The sequence below is a fragment of the Colius striatus genome, unplaced genomic scaffold (genome assembly GCF_028858725.1).
Source record: "Colius striatus isolate bColStr4 unplaced genomic scaffold, bColStr4.1.hap1 scaffold_48, whole genome shotgun sequence".
NCBI lineage: Eukaryota > Metazoa > Chordata > Aves > Coliiformes > Coliidae > Colius > Colius striatus.
The window spans coordinates 588,210-614,133 of record NW_026908529.1 but is presented as its reverse complement, the minus strand read 5'-3'; the positions used below and the strand labels follow the sequence as shown (position 1 = coordinate 614,133).

Genomic DNA, 25,924 nt, shown 5'->3' with positions numbered 1-25,924 from the left:
ATTCAGCCTCACTGCCAGCATCCAAAAAAAGCTGCGAGTACCATTTTTCAGCACAGAAACAGATCCACAAGCCTCATCCTTTTCTCTGACCTGGGGAAAGCTCATGTGCACCACACAGGGTTCCACTCGCCTCACCTCTCCAGTCTGCTTTACCCTTTGACAAACAGATCTCCTCCTACAACTTCGGGAGAGCTGTTCACACGCAGCTATGTGCAGAATTCAGCTCCTAACAGACAAGCAAACTCTATTATTCATTCCATGCCGACTTACTGAAAGCCCAAATGACCATACTGAGACAAACTCACCCAGGTGAACATTCCTTGGATTTAACAGTGTTACAAAGGACCAACTGCTACTCTTCCTCTTTTTGTTTCCCATCTACAAGAAACCCAGTGGACAAGGCACGTTGCTGCACTGGGCATGGCTTGTCTTTGGAAAGCAAAATCGGGCTTTAGGACTTGTCATTTTGATACGACACTGACTCAAACACTTGACCCAAGCTTAGAAGGTGTATCAGGACAAAGCTGAAAAAGAGCAAGAGTGTAGATGTTTGTAAGGGCACCATATTTACACTGCACACACACACACACGTGGCTGACGTGCTCCGACCTTACATAATGCATCTAGCTCCAGGCACCTTATCACCAGAAGGGTAACAGCAACCTGAGCGTGGTTCAGAGCAGATCAATCAAAATGATCAATGCTGAAGGAAGGACTTGAAAGGCAGAGCTGAAAACTCCATAGCGTGGCTGTTTCATGAAGGGAACTTTCATTGGGTGAAGGGGAAGAGAAGTCCCAACAAAAGCATCATCCATCAGAAGTACATCAATATGCACAATTAGCAAAGGACTGACTGGAGGAAAAAACCCATCTGTGACTGTAATCTGCTCACAACCAAGGGGGGAACTCTGACAAGAGAGTAAAATTATCTATTGCAAGCTCAGAACTCTAGGTGTAATGAGACTCAACAGTTAATTTCCTCAACTATTACAGGAATTTTGACTCCACATCCAGTAAGTTTTTTACCCACAGCCAGATCTCATCAACTGAGCACAACCTCACCATGAAAAGGTAAAGGAAGGAAAGATGTTGTTGCAGGGTTCAAGCTTGCATTGACAGGAGCTGGACTGTGTAAGAGAGAAGCTTCTTTCTTCTGCCTGGACTGTACAAAACGATACTGGTAGCTACACAGATTGCAGAAGGCCTGAACTCATGCAACACTATGCACACACAAACCCACGATGAAGCGTGTTCAAGGCATTTTTGAACAGCAATATGTTGTTCCAACACATTCATAAGATAACACCTTTGCCTTGAAAAGGCCTTTTCTGGTGACTAAATTTCTCAGATTAATGAAACTAACAGGAAGAGGGGCTCAACCACCTTTCAGGCAACGGGCTCTGTTGTACAAGCAGCACTGCTGAGCAACATCACTCATTTAAAGGCATTGTTGTGCGCTGGCTACTACTGTTACCACGGGTCAGTTAGCCAGCTAACATGGAAGCACTGTGTACAGCAATAGAAATGACCTGAAATGTACTCTGAAACAAAACAGATGCTGCTGCTGCACGTGAAACGGAGACAAACTGCTTTTGACTGATAGAAGCTTCACATTACTTTATGTATATCCTAGATTTCATCAGAAAGGAAAAGGTGACAAATGTGTTTTGTCATAAGAGCCATGCATTGCATACACACACACACACACGTATATATAAATATATAAGTAATATCTTCACTCAGAAAGACACATCTCTCAGTAATACTCCAAATGACCCAGGCACAGGGTTCCCATGCGATGACACACACTCTTTTTCACTGCATTTCACACTGTGATAGGTCTTAGAAACCCAAAGACACTGATAAACTGTAGATGATTAAAGCATAAACAAAGATGTCTCACATTTCCTTCTTGTTCCCTCCTTTAGGGCTCACAACTTCATGCTTCCCACATGCTTGTTGATTATTCTCCATTACTGCTTTCCATGTTTGGAACAGCACACCTTATTCACATTTAAATGCATTGCACTGTTGTGCAGTTGGATGCACTTGGATTTTATTTCCACAGCTCTAAGGATATCTTTGTTCCTAAATGCATTTGTTTTTTTAATTAACAACGCTGCCATTCTTCATAAGTTTCTATTATTTGGGAAGCAAAAAGAATGACACAGAATGACAGAAAATCGGATGGAAAAAAAGGCATTTTATCCTTGAAGTAAATTCACAGAGCTGTAAAGAGCAGTTTCACCAACTGAAAAGGTAGAAAGGAGGGAAGAAAAGAGGGGAAACCAGGAGGAAGGGTGCTCCTCCTTTGATAAGCACTGCATTCATTCAGCAGCAAGGGGCATGGGGGAGGGGGAGAGAGCACCTCCCGTGCCAGTACAAAGCAGTGAGTGTAAGAATTTGGTACATTCTCTGTCGGATTCTAGGCTTTGTGGATAATTCCAAATGCAAGCAGGTAAGACTGATATTCAGGCCCTGAGGGCCAGGGTAAGACAGTAGGATCAGAAATGCACCCCAGCAAGGAGCAACGGCAACAGCAGCAGCATTCCTCCCATGTTTCGGTCACCTTCTAATTAACCTAATGAAAGGTGTATTGTTTAAAGAAGCCTGATGAGAATTACCACAGATATGGCCAAGCCATCACAGGGAACAGTGAAAGGGAATCACTGCATAATCGTGGAACACCCCCCTGCCCCGTCACTGCCAACGTCACAGAAAATGGCCAACCACGTAAAAAGTTAAGATGCCTTTCTGCCTTCCTAACATGGCCCTAGCCAGACCCAAAATGGTCTCTCTAGCTGATAGCGCTCTTCTGATCCCAGAGAAGACGTCGTTGCAACTGCAGACTAACAGAAGGGCTCCTGCTTCACAAACCACACCACAGAGCTTGGGAATAGCTCCCTCAGCTTTGTCATTTTGTCCGTGTCTGGCATCTGGGGCTCCCGTGCGTGAAGGCGTTCATGCCAGCTCCCACGTCCAGGCTGCTCTGCTTAAAGCTAAACCCGAGGGCCACACGGCCCTCCTCTCCCCAGCAGCACAACAGAATTGGTCCCAGTTCCTTCACCTTTACCAGGTTTGGGGTTTGTTTTTTTTGTCTAGGAAGGAGTATTTTAAAACCAACCAAGCAAACCACACACACGCTTCAGAGTATCACCACAGGGATGCTCCCAGGTCCCAATTACTGCAGAATAACTCTGTAATTATGTCTTCATTTCACTAACTAATCTCAGATGAGCTTTTAAAAAGCAAGAAAAACGTTTGGAGTCGTATTCAAACGTTATCTGGATGAAACCCGACATTTATTTATCCTTTTCCAAGCTTAATCCAGTTTAATTGAAAACCTTTTTTTTCCCCTCCCCTTTTCCAAAAGAAAGGCACATCAGCTCACAATCAGTCTGGTGACAAAAGATAAACCTTGTTAAAAACAAAAGCGTGGCATTTGAAAACAAACAAAAAGCACGGGAGCAATTCCTAACCAAGCAGGACCGTGTGAAGAAACACCACCAGTCCTTCGCTCAAACCTCCAGCCACAGAGACTAAGCGCAATCTAAAGACCTTATTTACTCCAATCGTACACCGCCAACAAAACCACTATCCGAGGCAACGCTTTTAATTACAGATGTACCTAAAGACCTAGGAAAAAAAAACCCAAGCTTACTTCTCTTCGCGTGAAACCGGAGCCCCACTGAGCTCAGCCAAATGTGGCTGCCTGAGATGGAAGGCAGGGGAAAAAAATTGAGTCTTACATGGTGTACAAAGACATAAACTGGAGACTCCAAGGGGCTTCCCTCTTGGTTGCTCATGGAGATATACCCAAATCCCTTTCTCTCATTAAACCATTTGCAATGGCCGGTTCCGTGCAAAACCTGGGATTCCTCCTCTTCCTCCTGCTCCGGCAACTTCCCGGGCTCGTCTCCACCTTTACTCGCCCCTGCTGAGGAAGAGGGAAAGGCGTGGGGGGGAGGGATGGGGGGTTGGGAGTGGTGCGGGGAGAGGGGGGGTGGAAAAAGAAGGAAGGTGGGGGACAAGATGCAAAGGATAGAGTTAAGTTCTGGTAACAGAATTGGCGCTGTATGAAGGGGTCACTACAGAAGGAACGAGGGGGAAACGACAACAAAAAAAATCGAACAGAACAAGAATGCAAACGCAAACGGACGAAAGATATTTTTTTTTTTGTTAAGCCCTAAAACAAGCAACTTCTCCCCAAAATGCGTGAATAAAAAAGGGCAATGAAAATGCCCGGAGGTTAGAGGGAGGAAGCACCGCGGCACGGAGCCTCTCCCCCGCCCTCTGTGCCTGGGCAGCCCACGTTGCTGTACATACGTGCATTTTTCCATTTAACTCCATCTTTCAGCCACATTACAGCCCGGAACGCGATACTTTACTTGAATATTGCTGGTTTAAGACCGATCCCATTTCTCAACAGAAAACTCTCAGCCCAATTAGTCTCTCCTCGCAAGGCGCAGGACCCGAGGGAGGGGGGAGAGGCCGGTCGGGGAAGGGGTGCAGGAGAGAGAATAAGCCAAATTGGGTAGATTGCACAACTAGTTACTGCACATGCGGCGCCGAAACCACTATTTTGCACCGTGTCTCCATCTCTCCTTGGAATAAACTTTCGATTAAAGTTGGGACAGGTGTACGGCCGTTTTCTCTCATCCCACCACGGCAACTGTGCTTAATCAAACAGGAACAATTCAAACAATAGCCCCCTGAAAGCTTTTCAAGTTGTGAATCGGTGTGGGTGGTACGGAACAGTTTCTTAGCTGGGTAACAATGAGTTAGGAGAAAGCCCCCTTGCGCGAGCTGCTAAAAAAGGGTAATGCATAGTTGGGTTAAAGGGGGAGGGGGGGAAAGGGGGGGGGGTTAGAGAGAACGAACGAGCGAGTGAAAATCATAGTAAAACAATAGAAAAAAAGAAAATTAACCTTCGGCCATGTTGCCCCACGGGCCCCCTGCTCCAAACTCGTGAGATGAAAACTTTCCCTGCGGATCGAAGTGCTCTTCTGCATGGATCTCACTGAAAACAAAGACAGACAGGCAACTGGTTATAAAATACAGCACCACAGAATCACAGCATGGTAGGTGCTGGAAGGGACCTTTAGAGACCATCCAGTCCAACCCCCTGACAAAGCAGGTCCCACCTAGATCAGGTCACACAGGAATGTGTCCAGGTGGGTTTGGGAACCTCCAGAGAAGGAGCCTCCACACCCTCCCTGGGCAGCCTGGGCCAGGGCTCCCTCACCTCAGCACTGACACAGTTTTTGCTTATGTTTCAATGGAACTGTTTGTGTTCCAGCTTCATCCCATCATCCCTTGTCCTGTCAGTGGATACAACAGAAAAAAGTGCTGCCCCAACCTCCTGACATTGAGATATTTGTCAATATTAATGAGATCTCCCCTCAGTCTCCTCTTCTCCAGACTAAACAGCCCCAGGTCCCGCAGCCTTTCCTCGTGTGAAAGATGCTCCAGTCCCCTGATCATCTTGGTGGCCCTGTGCCGGCCTCTCTCCAGCACTTCCCTGTCCCTCTGGAGCTGGGAGCTGACAGCTCAGGTTTTCTGTGTCAGGAAGGCTCAGAACCAGCAGGCACGGTGTCTGCTGGTGAAACAGCAGCGGCTCCTGCGTCCTTCTTGATGAAGGCCGAGCTACATTTGAGAATCTCTTTCCCAGTCCCTCGGCAGGTGCTCCCTTGCCGCCCCGGCGCCAAAAGCCCACCCGGTGCGTGCGGCCGGGAGCCCGTACCCGGGGCCGCCATCCCAGCTCCCCTCACAGCCGCACGGGCCGCCCCGGCAGAGGGCGACAGCCAGCCAGGCATCCATCCCGCTGCAGCGAGGCACCCAGCGCCGCACAGTCGCGGGGCCACGGCAGCAGGCGAGGCGATCCCAGCGCCGGCCTCTCCTCACACTGAGGCGATCGCCAGCGCCAGCCTCCTCACACTGAGGCGGTTCCCAGCGCCGGCCTCTCCTCACACTGAGGCGATCGCCAGCGCCGGCCTCTCCTCACACTGAGGTGATCAGCAGCCTCCTCACACTGAGGCGATCCCAGCGCCAGCCTCCTCATCCTGAGGCAATTCCAGCGCCAGACTCCTCATCCTGAGGCGATCCCAGTACCAGCCTCCTCATCCTGAGGCGATCCCAGCGCCAGCCTCCTCATCCTGAGGCGATCACCAGCGCCAGCCTCCTCATCCTGAGGCAATTCCAGTACCAGCCTCCTCATCCTGAGGCGATCCCAGTACCAGCCTCCTCATCCTGAGGCGATCACCAGCACCAGCCTCCTCATCCTGAGGCAATCACCAGCACCAGCCTCCTCACACTGAGGCGATCGCCAGCGCCAGCCTTGCTCCTCACCCTGTGGCAGCTTCAATTCACCCTTGGATGGCTTCACCTGTATCGAGGCCATAAAGAAGAGACATGCAGAGTGGAGATACTGGCCCCAGATATAACCGTGTTCTAATGGACGTGCTGCTTTCAGCCAGGGAAACCCGAGCATGGTGGTGGAGGGATGCAGTGCCCTGTCACGAGCCAGGCTCTCACCCAGGGCCAGGTCCCCTGCCCCGGCCTCTGCCTCAGCCAAGGCAAGGGTCTGACACAAGCTTTTGCAGTGCTTGTGCTGCAGACGGTTCCTAACGGCACTTAGGTTTCAATTCAGAAGAAAATACATCAAGAGCTGGCAAAGAGTCATAACACAGGGTTGGTTGGTTTTCTCTTGAAAATGTGCAAGTGGTGGTTACTCGGGGTGCTGTCTTCAATGGGACACAGCTGCCCAGGAGCCACTCCAGCCCACACGGGCAAGGCAGGCCTCCTCCCTAGCGCTCAGACATGGCTGAAGTCCACAAACACTCTTCTCTTAGCCTTGTTAGCCAGTCTAACAGTCTTCCAGTTAGAGTCTGGAAGAAACCTCCAGCAATCCCTTATTGAACCCTCTTGCTATGTAACACGCACCAGGAATGCCAGTCCTTGGATTACATTAGTTCTAACCCATGATACCAACAACTAACTACATGCCTTTGGCATGGTGATTCTATGCCAGTGATGTTCAGCACTAAGCTCTCTATGGCTTCTGTTTCTTTGTTTTATTAAAGTCACACTGAAAGCATAGACATGGTACTGGAGAGAACTGAAACAATGATTTCTCTTTTCTAGCTTTCTCTTCACCATCAATGCACTTAAAAGTGGTTGCACAAATATTTAGCCCCGGTGGAATCAACTAAGGATTAAAACAGACCGTAGCTGTAACTAACTGCATGTACAAAACAGTGCACCATCTTCTGTCTCAAGCCCAATGGCAAAACACTTCAAATGCTCAAGATTCCTGGAAAGGAACAGGGCACTGTTTCACCCATTGTTCAGTGGTTGCTGCCAGTCTGTAGAAAATCAAGATGTCTAGTCCAGAATCTACCCACAGAATCTACCTTCCAAAGCGATGCTATTGATAAAACATGCATTGTTCTCAAACAGACTGCAAAATGGACATTGACATTTGCAAATCCACTATAGCAAATGATGCTTCAGCATCTCCCTCTTCAAATCTAACCATCAGCATCTTCAATATTAGCAAGACACTAGTCATCTTGACTTTAAGTAGGCCAACGACGAATAACAATAGCCCAATGGCATCTGCCAGTATTGCAAAACTTGCACACAGTCATTTCCTGTCAGACCTTTATAATCCTTATGGAAAGCATTAATTAAATGTAGCACACATTCCCCATAAATTAGTAAGCAGCAGAAAAACAAACCTTGCCATTCCCTGATAACTGTGATAATGTACTTCAAGTGACCTGCTTCCATTTCTATGTCACGTTGCACTTTGGAGCTTTGTGTGGTTTTTCCAGTGGAATCTGAGGACTCTGCTTCCCTTAGTCTGTCTCCATATACTACAGAATAACCCACGACGAGACACAGAACATAAAGCTTCCCTTGAATCAAGAAGAAAACAACATGTACAAGCCCCATTGTCCTTTAGTATTGATTTCCCTAGCATGGGAAGTAAAAGGACATACTAAATCGGTTGTAAACTGCAGTCGGCCTGATCTAAGACCAAAACATCAAGCTCTTTCCCCTATAACAGAACCCAAAAGTGGGAAGTTATTGAACAGTGTCTGAGTTCTTTCTGATATTTTCAGAGCAGCGATCCCCCGCCTCCCAGTGGCATTCAGTCCTCTCAACTACCCTTCAGCTTCCCCATCCACCTTCTGGATAAAACAGTAAGAAAGTAAAGCTTGCAGTCAGATACACAACAACAGCAAAAGCCCTTATGTGATTTACTTTCTCCCCCTCCAACACCCATGTCTGAGAAATCCCAAATGTGGTATTTATTATAGTCTAGGTTCCATTGTGCCCTGCTCTAGGTGGTGCTGCTCTGGCAGGGGGGTTGCAATGGATTAGTTCTCCAGGTCCCTTCCAGCCCTTGAGATTCTGATTCTGTGGATGTTTATTTGTTACCAACCAAATCCAGGGTGTGTCTGAAGTGTTTCCTGGCAGGTCCACATGCCAGTCAAGGGTGTGCCTAGAGCCAGTGTTGTTTACCATCTCTATATTCATTACTCATCAATGACTCCTACCAAGAAAACAGGCACACCCCTGGATCTTAAATGCATTCTTTCCCAAGGAACCATACCATATGGCATACTCCTCACCCCACTCTCCTTCAGGGATGCTATTAGCCCTTTGATCCACAGTGCTGCAGCTCTTGGGTCCCCCCTGCTACACGTGCTCCTGTTACAACAGCCACAAAACCCGACAGCACCTGATATGTGTACACAAGCTCACACATCCATATCTCCAGGCACATAAAATATACACAATGTATGAGCTGGCTCTTGCTAACAACACTCTCATTTTGGCATGTTCTTCGAATGCCTAAATTAGTGCAACCATAACAAGTATTTCTTCACCTCAGAAGCATGGTGGAAATTCACTTAAACACGACAGAAGAGTCCAGATGTTAATCACCTGGTGAGATGATGAAACCACAAAAAGCCCTTAAAAGTGAAGTTACAGTAGAAGCAGCCCTAACAACAACCACAGCAACGAAAAGCAAGAAAGATTTGTTAACACAGGACTGTCTTTCTCACAGTAGGCTCCCACAGTTTACAAGGTTGCTTCAGGCCCACAAAACAATGCCACAAACACAGAGATGGCAATTATCCTAATGGGGAATCCTTTCTTCAGTAGAGCACTGACAGGAAGGAGAACCAGGGCGGTTTTATGATAGAAAAAAGATGTATGTGTGTGTGTGTGTGTGTGTGTGTGTGTGTGTGTGTGTGTGTGTGTGTGTGTGTGTGTGTGCGAGTCCGCGCACACGCGGGATGCTGACGAGGGACGGACCGACATGTGTGTGTGTGTGAGTGTGTGTGTGGACACGCGCCGCCGTGCTAGTTCTGTTTTTCTTTCTGCTTCACATTTGAAGTATTTGGCTCCCAGTTTACTGTCAGCATGGGCATATCAACCTTGCCACAGACTGATTTGCTACACAGCAAATGAAACTGTGAGAAAACCACCTTGTGACCTTATTATTTGTTTTCAGATGGAATTTTCTTTGTGTTTTTAAAATTAAAGAGTATCAGTACTTACTTAAGGAAAAACTCTAAAAGCTACAATTCTGAAGTCACAGATATTTTTCAGAGCTCTATTATGGATTTATTTTGTAGTTAATTCTATGAGAAACTATATCTAAATAGATATACACATACAGTTAGGTTTTATTTCCTCACTGGAAAACTATTTGCAAACAAAACAATGCCAAATAAAGCCCTGAAAAAGATACACATTAAAGGCCAAATTAAGAAAGAGCCGTTATGGCAATGAGGTGAATTCAATATTTCACTTTTTAGTTTAAAAATAAATGCTGTTTCTTCCATTCCCCTGATTACACTAAGCTGAGTGTTTATTGCTCATGTTCAATGTAGACATGGTACATTTTTAATCCAGAATTGTACATTTTTTTCCCTCAATACATAACCATCTGTACTGTAAACAAATGGTACAGCTTACCTCTTTTGTTTAGGCTGCAAAAGTACTCTAAGCAATTAAGACTTTAACATCACCCTCTCAGAAGTGATGGCACTGCAACAAGTTTTATTTTTAAAAATACATTCTGTGGGTTTTCACTTGTTCCTGTAACAACTTCTTTAGTACAGTTTGTTCAGACCTCCTTTCTGAAGGTTTTTTAACATTAACCTCGCACTTATTTTCACAGAGCTTACACAGCATGGGATTTTTGCTTTACGAACAAATAAGCCTTTTACCTACAAAATACAGAATCTTCTTTCTTGTTTTTGGTTTGTAAGATTTGTTGTTTTTTTTTTTTTTAATCACTGAATTATTACTTGAGAGCATTTTACAGTCATTTATCTTTTGTGACATGATCAAATACTGCTATGGATATTGTGTATTAAAGCAACCAAAGCAAAGCTTATAAAAGTAAAATAATAGATGAGTGAGTGTATTTTGAACACCAATATTCACTTTCCTACAATGATGAATGGTTCAGGGTGTATGGCATTTCTCTTATTCTAACCAGAGTGGACAGCAGTCCTGCACATCATACCTTCTGACTGAGTCACTGTTTCAAACCACTGAACAAATAAAGTCATACAATGGCCATTTCTAAGAGACTTTAGTGCAGACAGGTCCTTCATTCAAACCAGACAAAAACCACCCAAAACACAGGAAGATCTAACAGTTCTCAGTCTCTAAAACCAAAGATGCAAATCTTTAACTGTGGTGCACACATCACTATTTGAAGCAGGTACAGGAGACACAGTGCTTGAAAGAAAATCAAAACCCTGGGGTGTGATTCAAAACCAGCAGTGAGTGTGCAAATTTCAGCAGTGTAATTTGTGGGTCTTATCCTTTGATGTTGCAATACTGAACGTGCTGTAGGAAATATAAAATGCTACCCATAGAATATTTATTAAAGACCTTTAGAATATTACCAAAACATAGTTTAGTGTGAGTATGATCCTATAAATATAAACACTGTTAAAGATCCTGAATCTGAGGGGAGGAATATTACACTGCATGTTACAAAATGATAACCACACACACATACTGGTTAAAACAGTTGGGGTTTTGGGCTGTATATTTACTGTACAATGACAGGGAGAATGCTGCAGACTGGAAGCAGGATTTTTAGGAAGGGAAGTTCTTTGCTAGAAATAAGAAGTATGTGCATGAGTTCCAAAGTGCACGGACCTGCAGTTTAACTTTACTGAAATCACACCGTGCATCATTGGGAATGACCTCATTCTTTGCTCACTGAGAAAGCAGAAAATGGCTCCACACTCTTCCCTTCCCTGCCGAGCACAAATTCTAAATACAATTTCAGGTTATCAAATGCTAAACTAAGGAACGGTTTTAAACGTTTAAAACTAGACAGATTGATTTTTGTGTCAGTAGCAGTAGCACAGATAGTTCCCTATTACAGCCACATTCAAGAAAAGAGGGAATTGTACCTCCATTTCTCTGTTGAAACCGACTAGTTCAATATTAGAGTCCTCATTTTTCTGTATAATTAAGCTTTTGTTCAACGGTGAAAACACTAGAAACTGATTGCTTGAAAATGAGCTGCATGACCTTTGTCCCCGTTTCTCACCCCTGACCTTTGATTTGAAGCCCCTGCATAACAATTTATTCTATTTTTAGAAACAGAATGCTAAAAAGTCCATACATTTTAAACATTATTATTCTCCCATGTGAAACACATCAGGGTTGTGTTTTTCTGTCTTTTTTTTCAGCCTCTCCACATCAAACCAGAGTAGCATGTTTGCTTTTTTTTTTTTATTGGAAACACCCACTGTGCAATTACAGAACATGAACACTTGTCTCTGGGGTGAAAAAAACAGCTTTTTTTTCCTTTTAATGTACTGGGTATGCTGAAGGACATTAAAGTGAACTTAGGAAAGAAATAAAAGAGTCATCTACATTGCATGCACTTTAAAATGTATCTGTCTTTTCCTACAGAGAGAAAGAAAGGAAAAAAAATGTCTTGTGCCTGTGTGCATACTGCTGATAATGGATACTTGTTTTTCTCCTGAAGCATCCCCGTACCACCTACCACTGGTGACTGTGTTCGCATGGATGACGTGCTGTTTGGATATTACCTTTCAGAGTGTCCTTTCATAAACTGAGCCTGTGGTTAAAAATAGCAAACAGCAAGTTCCTCCCTAGTTTCTTGCTTTCATCTGGGCATCCATTTTATACATGTAACACTATGCTTTGCAATTTGCTTTCAGTTTTTGGATATATTGTTTTCTCTGGTGGAAGGGCCCTTTTTCCATGGGGGAAAGTCTCCCATGGATATCACTGCCAGCATGCAGTACCGGAGCGATTACAAGTGCATGACACAAAAGCTTTAGGTGAAAGCATTTCCCTACTGTGACCCCCCCCCCTCCTTGTGAACGACGCAAAAATACAGGCGACGACTCCGCGGCGACGACAGGACGGGCAAGGGGCGGCCGCCCCTCGCCCCCCGGCCGCGGAAAACATGGCTGGCGGCCTTCAGCACCACGGACAGCGCCGCGCCGCGCCTCGCCACGCCGGCCGCAGGAGGGGCCGCAGCCCCGGCCCCGCACCGACCCCGCAGCTCCGGCCGCCGCCGCGCAGCTCCGGCCCAACACACGCCGACCCCGCCGCCCTCCCTGCCCAGGGAAAGATGTCTCCTTGGGAAGCTATCCCCCACCCACAGCGCTCCGCGATGGCAACGCCTGCCGCGGGCTGTAAGTTGCGATTGGAATAGAAGGCTTACTGGGAACTGGAGCAAAAGGAGAAGACACCCGCTTGGGGTTTAAAAACTCATTTCTGCGCCTGAGGATGCGATTGGAAACAGCTGGCAATAGCTGAGGCTGCAGCCCTGCAGGCCTAGGAGGGAGAGGGTTTGGTGCATCCTCCTTCATTTACTTATCACTATTTTTCCTCTTCTCAAGTTTTAAATACGTGCCAGCTAACACATTTTCAGATTAAAAGAAGGCTGGATAGAACTGAGACACCAGCACCCGCCTGTCACAGGATGTATTTCAGAGCACAGTGGGAGACAGCTATTTTTGTCATACACACTCAGGCAGATTTTCTACTACAGCTGCATTTTTTGCAACTACTTATATGGAGCAAACATCAGCCCTAATCACTACTTGTGCCATTACATGCACGATTTGTTTCAGTACAGCAGAGGAAACTTGGCTTCCTGCTGTATTAATAATTAAGGTCATAATTTAATTCAATATTAATTCTTACTACTCTATACCAAGGGGAAAACCCATCACTGTTCATAGGATGATGCCTGGGATGCATATCTTACAAATAGTTTCCTGAACGAGCTCATCAGGGTTGTCTCCTCTTAAGCTTTAAGGTTGTTTTCAGTGTGTTTTAAAAAAACCACAAATGACTTGCAGTTTTGTAGAGCACAGCACACGGGTATCGATGCAAGAGTAAACATGCACTACTGCATTTCAGTACAATAGGATATACCTAGCTACCAAGGAAACTACACACAGCTGCATTTAAATGAATGACAACCAAATTTAACTGTAATTATTGCTTCAGCATCTGGCGACTTGCTCGCGACAGGACGTTTTTCAGCACCTGCAATTACTCATATTGTTTCTACTCAAGATGTGATATTGCAAACCAGGCTACTAGATGGGGAGAAACTCCCCAGCCCCGTACATGGCCTGTTTACAAACCACAGCAAGTTCAGTTATGTAAGGAAGGAGCACCAAGTCTGCAAACACAATGGACGAGTGCACGGCTATTGTGTCCCATCGCTGTAAGAATATAACACGTAATCAACTCAACTGCTAAAAACCGGTGAGAGAGAAACAAGTAAATGAATCAAATACCTTACTACGTGTATCAGATTAAAACGGGCAATTCCCTCGTGATAAAGCAAAAACCCCCACGTTACAAAACACTGAAATGAACCTCGAGGTTTTAGATTTATTTAGCTACGCCGATGTCGTATTTAGTCACGGCTCGAGCGAGATATTTACGTGCATTTCTGCTGTTTGCTTATTGCTAGGTTAATTTAGTCGCTGTTGATCTGACCCGCTGCATGCTTCGCTGCAGCCTCAGCCCAACACTCCGGCATGCAGCCACCACCCGGTATCCAGCCGGCGGGCGCGAAGAAGCGCCCGAACCGACTCCGCCGCCTCTCCCCCGCGGGCGTGAGACCAGACCAGGCGTTTCGGAGGCACTTCTGCACTTTTATTTGTTCTTCCTCGCCCCGCGTCCCGCCGGCAGCGGTAACTCCGCGTCAGAGCCGGCCGCGAGCGTTACCCGGCGAGCCCCCTCCCCCCGCACGGGCCGTCTCCGCGCAGCCCCGCGGGGCGGCCGCCGGCGGGGCCGGGCAGCGGCCGGGCGCGACCCCGCGCTCCCCGCGGCGCGGCAGGGAGACATTCGAAATGGCGGCCCCGCCACGGCGCAGCGTTTCAGCCCCCCGCACCGCGCACACGCCGCCGCGCGCGACGCCCCGCGCCCCCTCCCACCGAGCGGTCGGACCCCGCGCCCTGCGGGGCGCACCGCCGCCGCATCCTCCCCGCTCCTCGGCCGCCCTCAGGCCGGGTCCCGGCGCCGCCGTCCGCGCACTTTGCTGCCGGCCTTGCCTTCCGCCGCGCCGGTCGGTCCCGGCCCGCGGCGCCCGGCCGGGCGCTCCCCGCCAATCCGGCGGCGGCAGGGCGCGGGCCGCCCCCTGGCGTCGGGCTGCCGCAGCGGCCCCGCGGCCGCCGCCCGCCCGTTACCTCGCCCCCGGGCGGCGGTGCCGGCGGCTCCCGGCCCCGCACCCCGCTCGGCGCCGGGGACAGGCTCCGTCCCTTCGCCCGTCCCTCCGCTACGGCTGCCGTCGTCGTCCGTGTTTGACGTGCGGCCGCTGCCCGCCGCACCCTTCCCCGCCCCCCGCCCTCGAGGGGGAGCCGCGGCTCAGGTGCTGACAGCGGCTCCCCTCGAAGGCAGCGGCGGAGGAGGGGGCGCGGAGCGGCGGCCGAGGGAAAAAAAGGTGCGAACCCGGAAGTACACCCGCCACGCCGCCGCCCGCAGCGCAGGGAAACACCCGCGCCCGAGCACAACAATGCGGGGCCGCTTCGCCTCCGCTCCGCCCCAGCGCAACTTTTCGCTCCGGCCTCGGAAAGAAACCCGCCCGCCCGCTCCCTCCCCACAGCCGCGGCGGGACACGGGCCCGCGCACGCCCCGGCAGGTGCGGCGCCGGCGGCGAGGCGAGACCCGCGGCGGAGGAGAGGTGAAGGGAGCTCGCTTACCTCCCGCGCGCTATGGTGGCCGGGCTAAGCGGGGCTGCGCCGGCGGCTGCCTTCCTGAGCCCGCCGGGAGGATGGAACGGAGGAGGTGGAGAGAGGCGAGCCGCAGCGGCAGGAGGGCTCGGGCGGTCGCTCACGCCGAGGAACGCTCGAAGGCAGCGCGACCCAGCGGGCGGGGAGGGGCGGGGCCGCCGCCCGCCCGACCCCCGGGAGCCGCCTTCCCGCGCTCAGTCCCCTCAGCACCGTCCGCCCGACCCCCGGGAGCCGCCTTCCCGCGCTCAGCCCGACCCCCGGGAGCCGCCTTCGCGCGCTCAGCCCCCTCAGCGCAGCCCCCTCAGCGCCGCCCGACCCCCGGGAGCCGCCTGCCCACGCTTAGCCCCCTCAGAGCCGCCCGCACGATCCCCGGGAGCCTCCTGCCCACGCTTAGCCCCCTCAGCGCCGCCCGCCCGCCGGCAACCCCCTCAGGGCAGCCCCCTCAGCGCCGCCCACCCTCCCGGCGCCGCCTTCACCCGTCTGGGCTTTGTCTTTCGCCGACGCCCCTCCTGCCGTGCCGGTAGAGCGCGGGCCCGGGCCGCGCAGCAGCCCGTGGACCCCGGTGCGCAAGGGTACGAAGGCCGCTTCCTTTGGGTGCCAGCCTGGAGGGCCCCGCTCACTTCATCCAGCCACCGGGCCCCATCCCTGGTGTTCGAAGGAGCCTGTTGGTCTCGTACTGTGTATGGTGGTGGTTGCACTTGGCTCCAGCGCCCCGAGGACCAGCCTCATCCTGTGTAGCATGTCCAGTCCAGATCTGGTGCTGGCAGGTGAGCTTTCACTCTCATGTGGAGGATCTCACACTGTTTAACACCAGCTTAACCTGCTGTGGCTGTGACCTGCTGGTGGTGGGTCTCACGATGTGCTGGCCACATCCCCAAACCAGGCAGGCTTATAGTTGTACAGACAGCTTGTCCAGAGCTTGCTCATTCCATCTTGCACCACGATCCTGTTCCTTTCCCAGCATGTGAGACTTTATTAATCCCAAGGCTTCACCTTTCTAGATAATTCTGTGACTTAACCCACAGAGTCACCCAGCGGTAGCTCACGTACGGTCATAAACGTGCTTCACCCGAGTGTGTGCAGTGCGTCGTTCTAGACATAGCAGTGTTAACAAAGCTTAATTACCCATGGATTAACTCTCCACATCCTTTTTTTTTTCCTACCCATCCTCTACACAGGCTCCAACAGTCCCCACTTCCTCCATGCCACAGCAAAACCGAGACGGCTCCCAGCGGTGTGCGCCCTGGCAGGCTCACCAGGCGTTTGTGATGAGGACGAGCTGACTGCTGAGCCAAGCAGGAGGTGAAGTCATGCTGTCCTTCCTCTGGTAGGGACACAGAGTAGCATTCTTCACGACACTTAGTATTTTTGGGTCCTTCATGTTGGATTTGGCTGGAATTGTAGAAGAGGTACAAAAATAGTTTGGGAGCAAAGAGATGGATAACGAATTGCATTACAATTGTGTTTTCTTAGCCTGTGATTCAGCAAGCTCTGGAGCCTCTCAAGCCTTCAAACACCGTGCCTTACTTAGCTGAGAAAGGTCTTGTGGTGGACAGAGAAATAATTTCAGGGCTCAGGAGAGAGTGTTATGCAGGGAGTCACCAAATGATGCCATCCCACTCAGACACGTCTATGTGCGGCCCTAGAAAGCGACTTTGTTCGTGTTTCCCAGACAAGATTTCAGTAGCTGTGTTTTGCTAGTATTCCTGATGTTTATTACTTAAAATTTAGTGTGCACTATGTGTGTGTGTGTGTATGTAAATCTAGCTGGGTGTATAGCTATATTACCCTCCCACAGCTCTCACTATATTTTGCTAAGAGTTTGTGAATGGGTGATCTTTTCTGAAAAACAAACAATCAAAACCAAACCATGGTCAGAACTTTAATTCTTTATTTCTAATAGATGAAGAAGAGTTCTTGGCATTTATACTGAGCTATTTTAACCGACCCACATGCTTTGGATTTGTACCCTCAGCATATGACATGATGTAATTTATAGCAAGTTGGTATAAAATAAGTTCTGTGTGGAAGAGAAGCACAATGGAGCTCTCTCAGAAAGTAACTGAACTGCAAACAGTTTGAAAGGCTGTTGGAAACACTGCATGGGCTTTTTTATTACTTTCAGTTTTTCAGCGTTTTTTTTTTCCTGGGCTTGCTCACAGGGTGTTCCCTGAGAACTTGGTGATGAAGGAAGAAGTGAGGCTGGGACGTCACTTCTTTCTGTTGTATCCAGTGACGGGACAAGGGGTAACAGAAAGAAACTGGAACACTAAAAGTTCCAGTTAAACATAAGGAAAAACTATTTCACTGTGAGGTGAGGGAGCCCTGGCCCAGGCTGCCCAGGGAGGCTGTGGAGGCTCCTTCTTGGGACTGAACACGTTCCTGTGTGACCTGATCTAGGTGACCCTGCTTCTGCAGGGAGGTTGGACTGAATGATCTCTAAAGGTCCCTTCCAACCCAACCATTCTGTGATTCTATGAAATTTGTTTCTTCCTATGCAGATTGAACAGTTCTAAGTGTTTTCTTGAGGTCTGAGATTTTTTCCTAAGGTGACCTGTTTGATGTATTGTCCCTGGTGAGAAAATAAAAGCACTGAAGATATTTTGCAAAAAATGAAAGTCAATTAGTCAATAAAAGTCAGTTTTTAATGCTATATCTTCCACACACAGAATGACACAATCACAGAATCTCGAGGATTGGGAGGGGCCTCAAAAGCTCATCCAGTGCAAGCCCCCTGCCCGAGCAGCACCACCTACAGCAGGTCACACAGGAGCTCATCCAGGTGAGTTTGAATGTCTCCAGAGAAGGAGCCTCCACAGCCCATCTGAGCAGCCCCTGCCAGTGCTCCCTCACCATCATAGTGGAAAGGTTTTTCCTTGTGTTTCTTTGGAACCTCTTCTGCTCCAGCTTATACCCATTGCCCCTTGTCCTATCATTGGCCATCACTGAGAACAGCCTGAAGGCAAACCACAACATTTAGTTGTTTTGTGTTGTGCTGCCATCAAAAATAACTTCTGGAATGGTAATAAGATCATTCTATAGAATATTTTGCCAGTGAGATCTACTGAAGCTTTTTCACCCTTGTAAAAAAAATCCCCCAAGCATTCAGTAAGCGGTGTCTGCCATCTGCAACAGTGTCTTCTACTGAGGGAAATACTCACTGAAGGTGTGAAAAGAAGGAGCTGAGACACTGATGGTGGGAAGGGAATTTCTGAGGTTCTGGGTAACACCTCCAGCACATTCACAGCGTTTGCAAGCCAGTGCAAAGCCAGGCGTTACAGACTGAGAGTGGTCGCTCCTATTCCACCCCCACAGCTCCTCAGACCAGAGAGTACATTTCTTTGTCCCACAGAGAGTCTCCCACTGCTTTGTGCTGCAGCAGGCTTCCCATCCTTCCACATTTATCCTCTTGGCATTCTGTTTGATCGTGTTGTGGGGTTTTTTTCCTGACAGTGTCAGCTCCCAGTTGCCAGCTCCTTCGTTACTCTTGTGTTATGCCAGCTTAATCAGGGTCTGAGCAGGCACTTCTGGAGATTGCACGGAGGTTAATCTGCCGTTTTGCTGTGGACTGTTATTTTTTTATAAGTGGGTGTGTTTGTGTCAGCTATTACTAAAATTACCTAAAAATACCTAAAAATTTCCCAGGAGAAGACAGCTTTCCAGTTGCTTATATCTGTGGAAGTTGTTTATGCCTCCTGTCAGGAGCTGTTTACATTTTTTCCCAGTTATTTCCATGAAGAAGGTTAAAAAAATACATACATTTGTTCCATGTTAAGATGCTGTTTTCTTCACAATGATCTAGAGGTCCCAACATTTCCAGCAGGCACTTCAAATCTGGTGTAATGGCAAGGAAATGCCGTTTGTGCCAGTATTCTGTCCAGCTCTGGCTGAGCCGTACAACCCTTTGCCAAACCCCAGCTTGCACACACTGACACACTATCTTAACAGCTAAAATCTAGGTGGATCTGCTTTGGCAGTGGGGTTGGACTAGATGATATCTAAAGGTCCCTTCCAACCCCTACCATTCTGTGATTCTATGAAAATCTACTAAGCCTTGCATCCAAAACAAAACCCCAGGTCACTTCCAACCGTGAACACCGAGCAGCCCTATGTGCACTGGGTCCTCTACAGCAGATGGGTAGTTCATGTACAGGCTCCTCCTCCTTGTCCAGGCTGCAGAATCTCAAGGAAAACTTTCTGTGGAGGCTTTTAGCTGCTCCTTTTCCCAGACAGGTTCTTGCTTGGGAAATAAGAACCAGAAATTACCCTCTCATGTCCTTTTAATGACCTTACTGCTAACACTCTGAAAGCATGAAGGAAGAAGCTGTCTGAGTCAAATGGAGAAAAAAAAGACAAATGCCAGAGCAGGATGAGGGGGAAAATAGATTAGGAGGAAGAGTCTCCTGAGATCAGGACTGTTCAAGGGGCAAAAACCTAAGTCTAGGAACTGAAGAGCGGAGGCAGACTTTATTTGGTATTTATTTGCCATCACAGTGTAATCCACAATATGTGAAGTACGAGATAATGAAGAGCAGGGTTCCTGTTGGCTGGAAGGGCTGTCATAGGGATCTGTGGGAGGCAGCGGCATCTCTCCTATTCGTTGTGAGGAGCAGGGACTGGGACTATGCGTGGGGGAGACTGACTGTGAAACCATGAGGGAAGCGTGGGAAGTTAGTGGGCGAATAGGATACACTAAAAGAATGAAGAGAAAAAAGGCCTGGAAATGCAGCAGAGAGGAAAAAAGTAATTTAGATGCTTGTCTGCAGAATGGAGATTACAAGAGTGTTGAAACAGATACCATAAGGAGCTGTTGTAGACAAAAGCAAAACAGAAATGTGGGGAAAACTTAGAGTGGATATATGGCTGGTGTGGGGCGATCTTGTCTGCATCCCCCCTTCTGGGCATGTGGCTGGCTGGGCTCAGGGCTAACTTAGGAGACAGTATAGGTGGTAGCTTGCTAGATGAAACCTCAGTGGAGGCTTGATGCTCCTTTGCCAGGGAGCTGCTTTTAGGCTGAGGCTCTCACCCTTCTTCCCAGCTTAAGCTCCATTGCAGCTGTGCTGCAGCCATGGCCATGCCTGTTTATCTGGACACTGATGGGTGACAGGCTTGTCCCTGGATCCACCTCATCCTCATGGGCTTGTCTGGCCTTAGTTGCCACCAACAGGCCTGCTCTGTGCCTGTGTTCTCAAGGCCCCTGCCCCTCAGGCTTTCCTGTTCCCCCTTCCCCAGAGGAGCAGCCTTCTCTCACTGCCCGTGGCACTGCAGACTTGCTGTGGACCTCTTCATACAGTTTCATGATTCACCAGTGGTCTCAGGGGCACTAATGCAGAAAGATGGCAATAAGATTGCTCCTTCAGCTTTGGAAAGTGTCTATCAGCTCTACACCCTATGGGGCTGAAGCCTGCTGGCAAATCATATGACTCCCATATACTCCATTTCACACCTCTTTAAAAAAAAACCCAATCAAACCACAGCACTTCAGGTGTACTGTCAAACTCAATCAAAGGAAAATTGCTGCAGTTCCAAAGCTAAGTGTTCCCAGCATGCTGGCAGCAAAACCGAGATCAAGTGTGAGATAGGACCTGGTGAGGCTCATGTTCTCTGTTTCTTGTTTTCTTTTCCTCAGACCCGCTTGTGCCTCATGAAAGTCTAAACTCTCTTCTGTTTCTTAGCTGGCAATGGCTGTGTGCAGTTACAGAACTTTGGCTTTTCTCCTTTTAGCCACTAGTCTCCTTCTTTACCCTCTGCAATTGTTACAATTCTTTGAAGGCTCCATGAAAATGTTAGTAACAGAGACATTTCCCAGTTTTCTCGTGTCTTCATTCTATTTCGTTTACTTTTGCCAGTGGGGCCAAAGAAAGAAAGTTGAGGTTCTTTTTACAGTTAGTTTGGAGAAGCTGTGCCAAAATATACTGTTGTTCTTTATTTTGCGGCTGAGTGAAAGCTGTGCAGCATCTTGTGAAGCTTTAGAGTTTAGTCTAAGATTCTCAAGAGCGTCCCATTTGTGAGTGTAAGCAGATAACTAAGCACATGAACATTCAATATGGTCATCAGAGACAAATATTTTATCACAAATGCCTTTTTAGACATTTTTTTGTTGTTGCAGCCAAGTTAATTGCATTTCAGTGCAGCCTTTGTTACAAGCATGCTGAAAGCACTCTGCTGAGCCTCAGCTGTTGACTTTTCCACACCTTTTCTAAACCAGTAGTCACCACCTTTACAAGACTACATTTAATTCCAAAGCAATAACTATTTCTTCTTCCATCCTTGATCATTTCTGTCCTTGCTCTGTGACTCAGATACACTAATTTGAAAGTTGGGGTTATGCTCATTATTTAAGATGGTGCAGAAACTGAGTGGTGTGCATCCAGAAACTTACCATGGCATCCACTGGTGATGGGTTGATCAGGAAGAGCAAACCAAAGAGGAAGCTGTAAACTCTTTCTATCAGCTTTCTAGACTGAGGCAGCATATATAACTCCAGGGATTGGACTGGATGATCTCTAAAAGTCCCTTCCAACCCCTACCATGCTGTCAGTCTGTGATTACTGCTCTCAATCTGTCTGTTCCCCCCATCATGTGTGTTTCATGGATGGAGAATCCTGTGCCCAGGTCCTCACTGCTGATCTGTCTGTTCAGGGATGTGAAGACTCTTTGGCTCCATCTGAATTAGCAAAATTACCAGGGCCAGGGGAAATGCCTGAGCACTGGTTGCCAGCAGTCCATGAAGTGCTTTTATGCCAACTAAGCCTTGGCAAAACAACTATTGCCAGGCTGTGGATGGAGAACTACCAAGGACTAAGCCCTAATAGGCAGATTGCTTTTGTCCTGGTTGCAGGGATAACCTATTTAAACTCTTGTGTGGCTGTGAGAACACATCAGGCTAGTTAGTCACAGGGTCAGCAAATGCGCCCTGAGCTGTTTTATTTCCCAGGACTGATGTGGCCTGTGGATCTTGACCCCACAATCAGGTTGATGAGAGGTGGGGAAGGGGGTGGGTCTCTATGATGAGGACCTCTTCTGTAAGAGCCAGCCCTAAAAAGAGACTAATATTTGAGTGGTTCCCAGTCTGAATTGCCTCTATGTTTTACATTACACTGACACCAAAGACAAAAAAGATGGGAGTGTGGGAATGAAAGCTCAGGTCTCCTTGTGTCCAGCTGACTACCCAAAGGGGTAGTCTGTAGCCACGTTTTGAAATGCTTGTTCTACTTCTGATGTCAGGATTCTGACTCCTGTTTGGTCCAGTTCAAACCAAAAACTCTGAGAATGCACCTCTACAGAGTAATTATCAGTGGGGATGATGGCACTTTTGAAAAAGGAGGAATAATAGGTAGCTTTTCATCATATGCTCAGCAAAAGCAACAGCAACAAGTCTGGTGCAGGATGAGGGGTTTCAGGTAAAGCTGAATTAGTGCACAAGATCTTCAGGCTTAAACGATTATTTCACAAGGACCAGAGTCATGTTCAAATACTTTCTTAGGAATTCAGTGGCGTGTGCTTGGTTGACCATTAACATTTTAATGCTTTTTAAATCAATATGTATGGACTTTAAGAAAAACAGCCATAAGAAAATGTGAGCTTAATGTTAGCACTTGTCCTGTCACTGGATACAACAGAAAAAAAGAGACGATTCTCTACTTGTCATATATATTGGATTGTCATAAAGCAGCATGAAGAGGCCAGCAGTTGTGCTCACCCTCCTTACTGCTTAGCTCAGTGGAGCTGCTGCTGTGGTGAACGTCTTCAAGGCAGGAGTATTGCCCTTTGAGGAGGGCTAGGGCTAGGATGTGTACCCTAAGGGGGCTTGGACTGGATGTTCTTTCGAGGTCTCTTCGAGCCCTTAAGGTTCTGTGATTCTGTGACTACTGGGGCAAGGAAAACAACCTGACAACTAGAAGAGTGTTTTATATTGGGTCTGCGTTTGGCTGTGAAATTGAGTACTTGTAGTGCACTGCAGTCATGAGTTTATTGCAATCAATACAGCATGGGTTCTGTTGGAACCTGTGCACTTTTTGCTTGTTCACCTTCCCTGTGTAGTTCTGTGAATCAAGGTACTGTGTACATTATACCGGAGTACGATATTTAATTACCTCTTCTCCACTTTAACGGCTCATTAGAACGCCGTAAAATGCCAGGGCACTGACTCTGTGAAGTGACCTGTAACCTTATTGAGACTTACCTAGCTCATCAGAACCACGATGAGATAACCAAGGCATGAGACAAGGCCTTTTCCCCCTCCCCCAGGCATCCCCAAGGCATTGCCCCTTTCATTGGTCTCTTGTGAAAGCTACATACAGTTGATGAGGAGGGAAAAGACACAGATTTGCAGGATATTGGAAGGTGTTTGTTTCCTTTATCAATATTTAATGGCAATAGGTAACCTAAGAACTAGTGAGTTGTCACTATGCTTAAATTGTGCAAACTAAGCAGTCATACCTTGTACATGACTGAACCCCCTCCCCCCAGAAATGATTCTTTGGGATTTTTTCGTGGTCACAACTGTAACTTGAAGCCAATTCAGGAGAATCAAAAGAAAAATGCTTTCAGTTGTGTCAGTTACAGAGCAGAGTATGTAATGGCATTGAAATCGAGGTACCAAGCTGAACAAAACCGATTAAGCATAAAAATACAGACGTGGGGGTACTTCTGACCTAGTTTAGAAAGGAGTGGCTGATTTTGGATAGTGCCAATAAGAATATCACACAGAGAATTAGTACTGCAGAGGGCAGGAAGCATGAAGGAAAAGACCTTGGTTTTGGAGTGAGCTTGGTGTTTAGGCTGTCCAGATTGTTTAATACGTGAAAGATGGACAGGAGCACATACTCCCATACTCAGTGGTATACCTTAACTGACAAATGTATTCTTTCAATGGGAGCTGAGGAGAAAAAGTGTGGTATTGAAGACAGCTCCCACACGAAAGCAGCTGTCAATGTGACACCGTGCTAGCTGCTAGACTGCATGGGGACCTACTTACTACTGCAGGTGGTATCTATCCTCCTGCTTTCTTGTAGCTCCCATACTCAGTGGTATACCTTAACTTACATATGTATTTTTTTCAATGGGAGCTGAACAGAAAAAGTGTGGTATTGAAGATAGCTCCCTCAGGAAAGCAGCTGCAAATGTGACACTGTGCTGGCTGATAGACTGTATGGGGACATACTTACTACTGTAGCTGGGATCTATCTTCCTGCTTTCTTGTAGCTCCCATACTCGGTGGTATACCTTAACTGAAAAATGTATTTTCTCAATGGGAGCTGAGGAGAAAAAGTGTGGTTTTGAAGATAGCTCCCACAGGAAAGGAGCTGCAAATGTTGACATCATGCTGGCTGCTAGACTGCATGGGGACCTACTTACTACTGTAGCTGAGGTATGCCTTCCTGCTTTCTTGTAGCTCCCATACTCAGTGGTATAATTTAACAGACAAAATGTATTCTTTCAAATGGAGCTGAACAGAAAAAGTGTGGTATTGAAGATAGCTCCCACACGAAACCAGCTGCAAATGTGACACCGTGCTGGGTGCTAGACTGCATGGGGACCTACTTACTACAGTAGCTGGGATCTATCTTCCTGCTTTCTTGTAGCTCCCATACTCAGTGGTATACCTTAACTGACAAATGTATTCTTTCAAATGGAGCTGAACAGAAAAAGTGTTGTATTGAAGATAGCTCCCACAGGAAAGGAGCTGCAAATGTGACACCGTGCTGGCTGCTAGACTGCATGGGGACCTACTTACTACTGTAGCTGAGGTATGCCTTCCTGCTTTCTTGTAGCTCACATACTCTGTGGTATACCGTAACTGACAAATGTATTCTTTCAATGGGAGCTGAGGAGAAAAAGTGTGGTATTGAAGATAGCTCCGATAGGAAAGCAGCTGCAAATGTGACACCGTGCTTGCTGATAGATTGCATGAGGACCTACTTACCACAGTAGCTGGGATCTATCTTCCTGCTTTCTTGTAGCTCTCATACTCAGTGGTATACCTTAAGAGACAAATGTATTTTTTCAATGGGAGCTGAGGATAAAAAGTGTCGTATTGAAGATAGGTCCCAGAGGAAAGGAGCTGCAAATATGACACCGTTCTGGCTGATAGACTGCATGGGGACCTACTTACTACTGTAGCTGGGGTCTGCCTTAATGCTTTCTTGTAGCTCCCATACTCAGTGGTATACCTTAACTGACAAATGTATTCTTTCAATGGGAGCTGAGGAGAAAAAGTGTGGTATTGAAGATAGCTCCCATAGGAAAGCAGCTGCAAATGTGACACCGTGCTGGCTGATAGACTGCATGGGGACCTACTTGCTACTGTAGCTGGGATCTACCTTACTGCTTTCTTGTAGCTCCCATAATCAGTGGTATACCTTAACTGAAAAATGTATTTTTTCAATGGGAGCTGAGGAGAAAAAGTGTGGTTTTGAAGATAGCTCCCACACGAAAGGAGCTGCAAATGTTGACATCATGCTGGCTGCTAGACTGCATGGGGACCTACTTACTACTGTAGCTGGGGTCTGCCTTAATGCTTTCTTGTAGCTCCCATACTCAGTTGTATACCTTCAGAGACAAATGTATTTTTTCAATGGGAGCTGATCAGAAAAAGAGTGGTATTGAAGATAGCTCCCACAGGAAAGCAGCTACAAATG

The 25,924-nt window shown here is 47.6% G+C and overlaps 1 protein-coding gene across 1 annotated transcript; it reads left to right on the top strand.

Annotated features, from left to right (window-relative positions):
• The first annotated feature begins 14,053 nt into the window (after positions 1-14,053).
• Positions 14,054-15,805, top strand: LOC133629501 (basic proline-rich protein-like). Its single transcript, XM_062020158.1, has one exon. It carries the CDS (start codon positions 14,054-14,056, stop codon positions 15,803-15,805), a length of 1,752 nt encoding a protein of 583 aa, XP_061876142.1.
• The last annotated feature ends 10,119 nt before the right edge of the window (positions 15,806-25,924 follow it).

Bases quoted from the DNA above. Each gene is read 5' to 3' on its own strand.
- LOC133629501 (XM_062020158.1), top strand. From the start codon at position 14,054: ATGCTTCGCTGCAGCCTCAGCCCAACACTCCGGCATGCAGCCACCACC.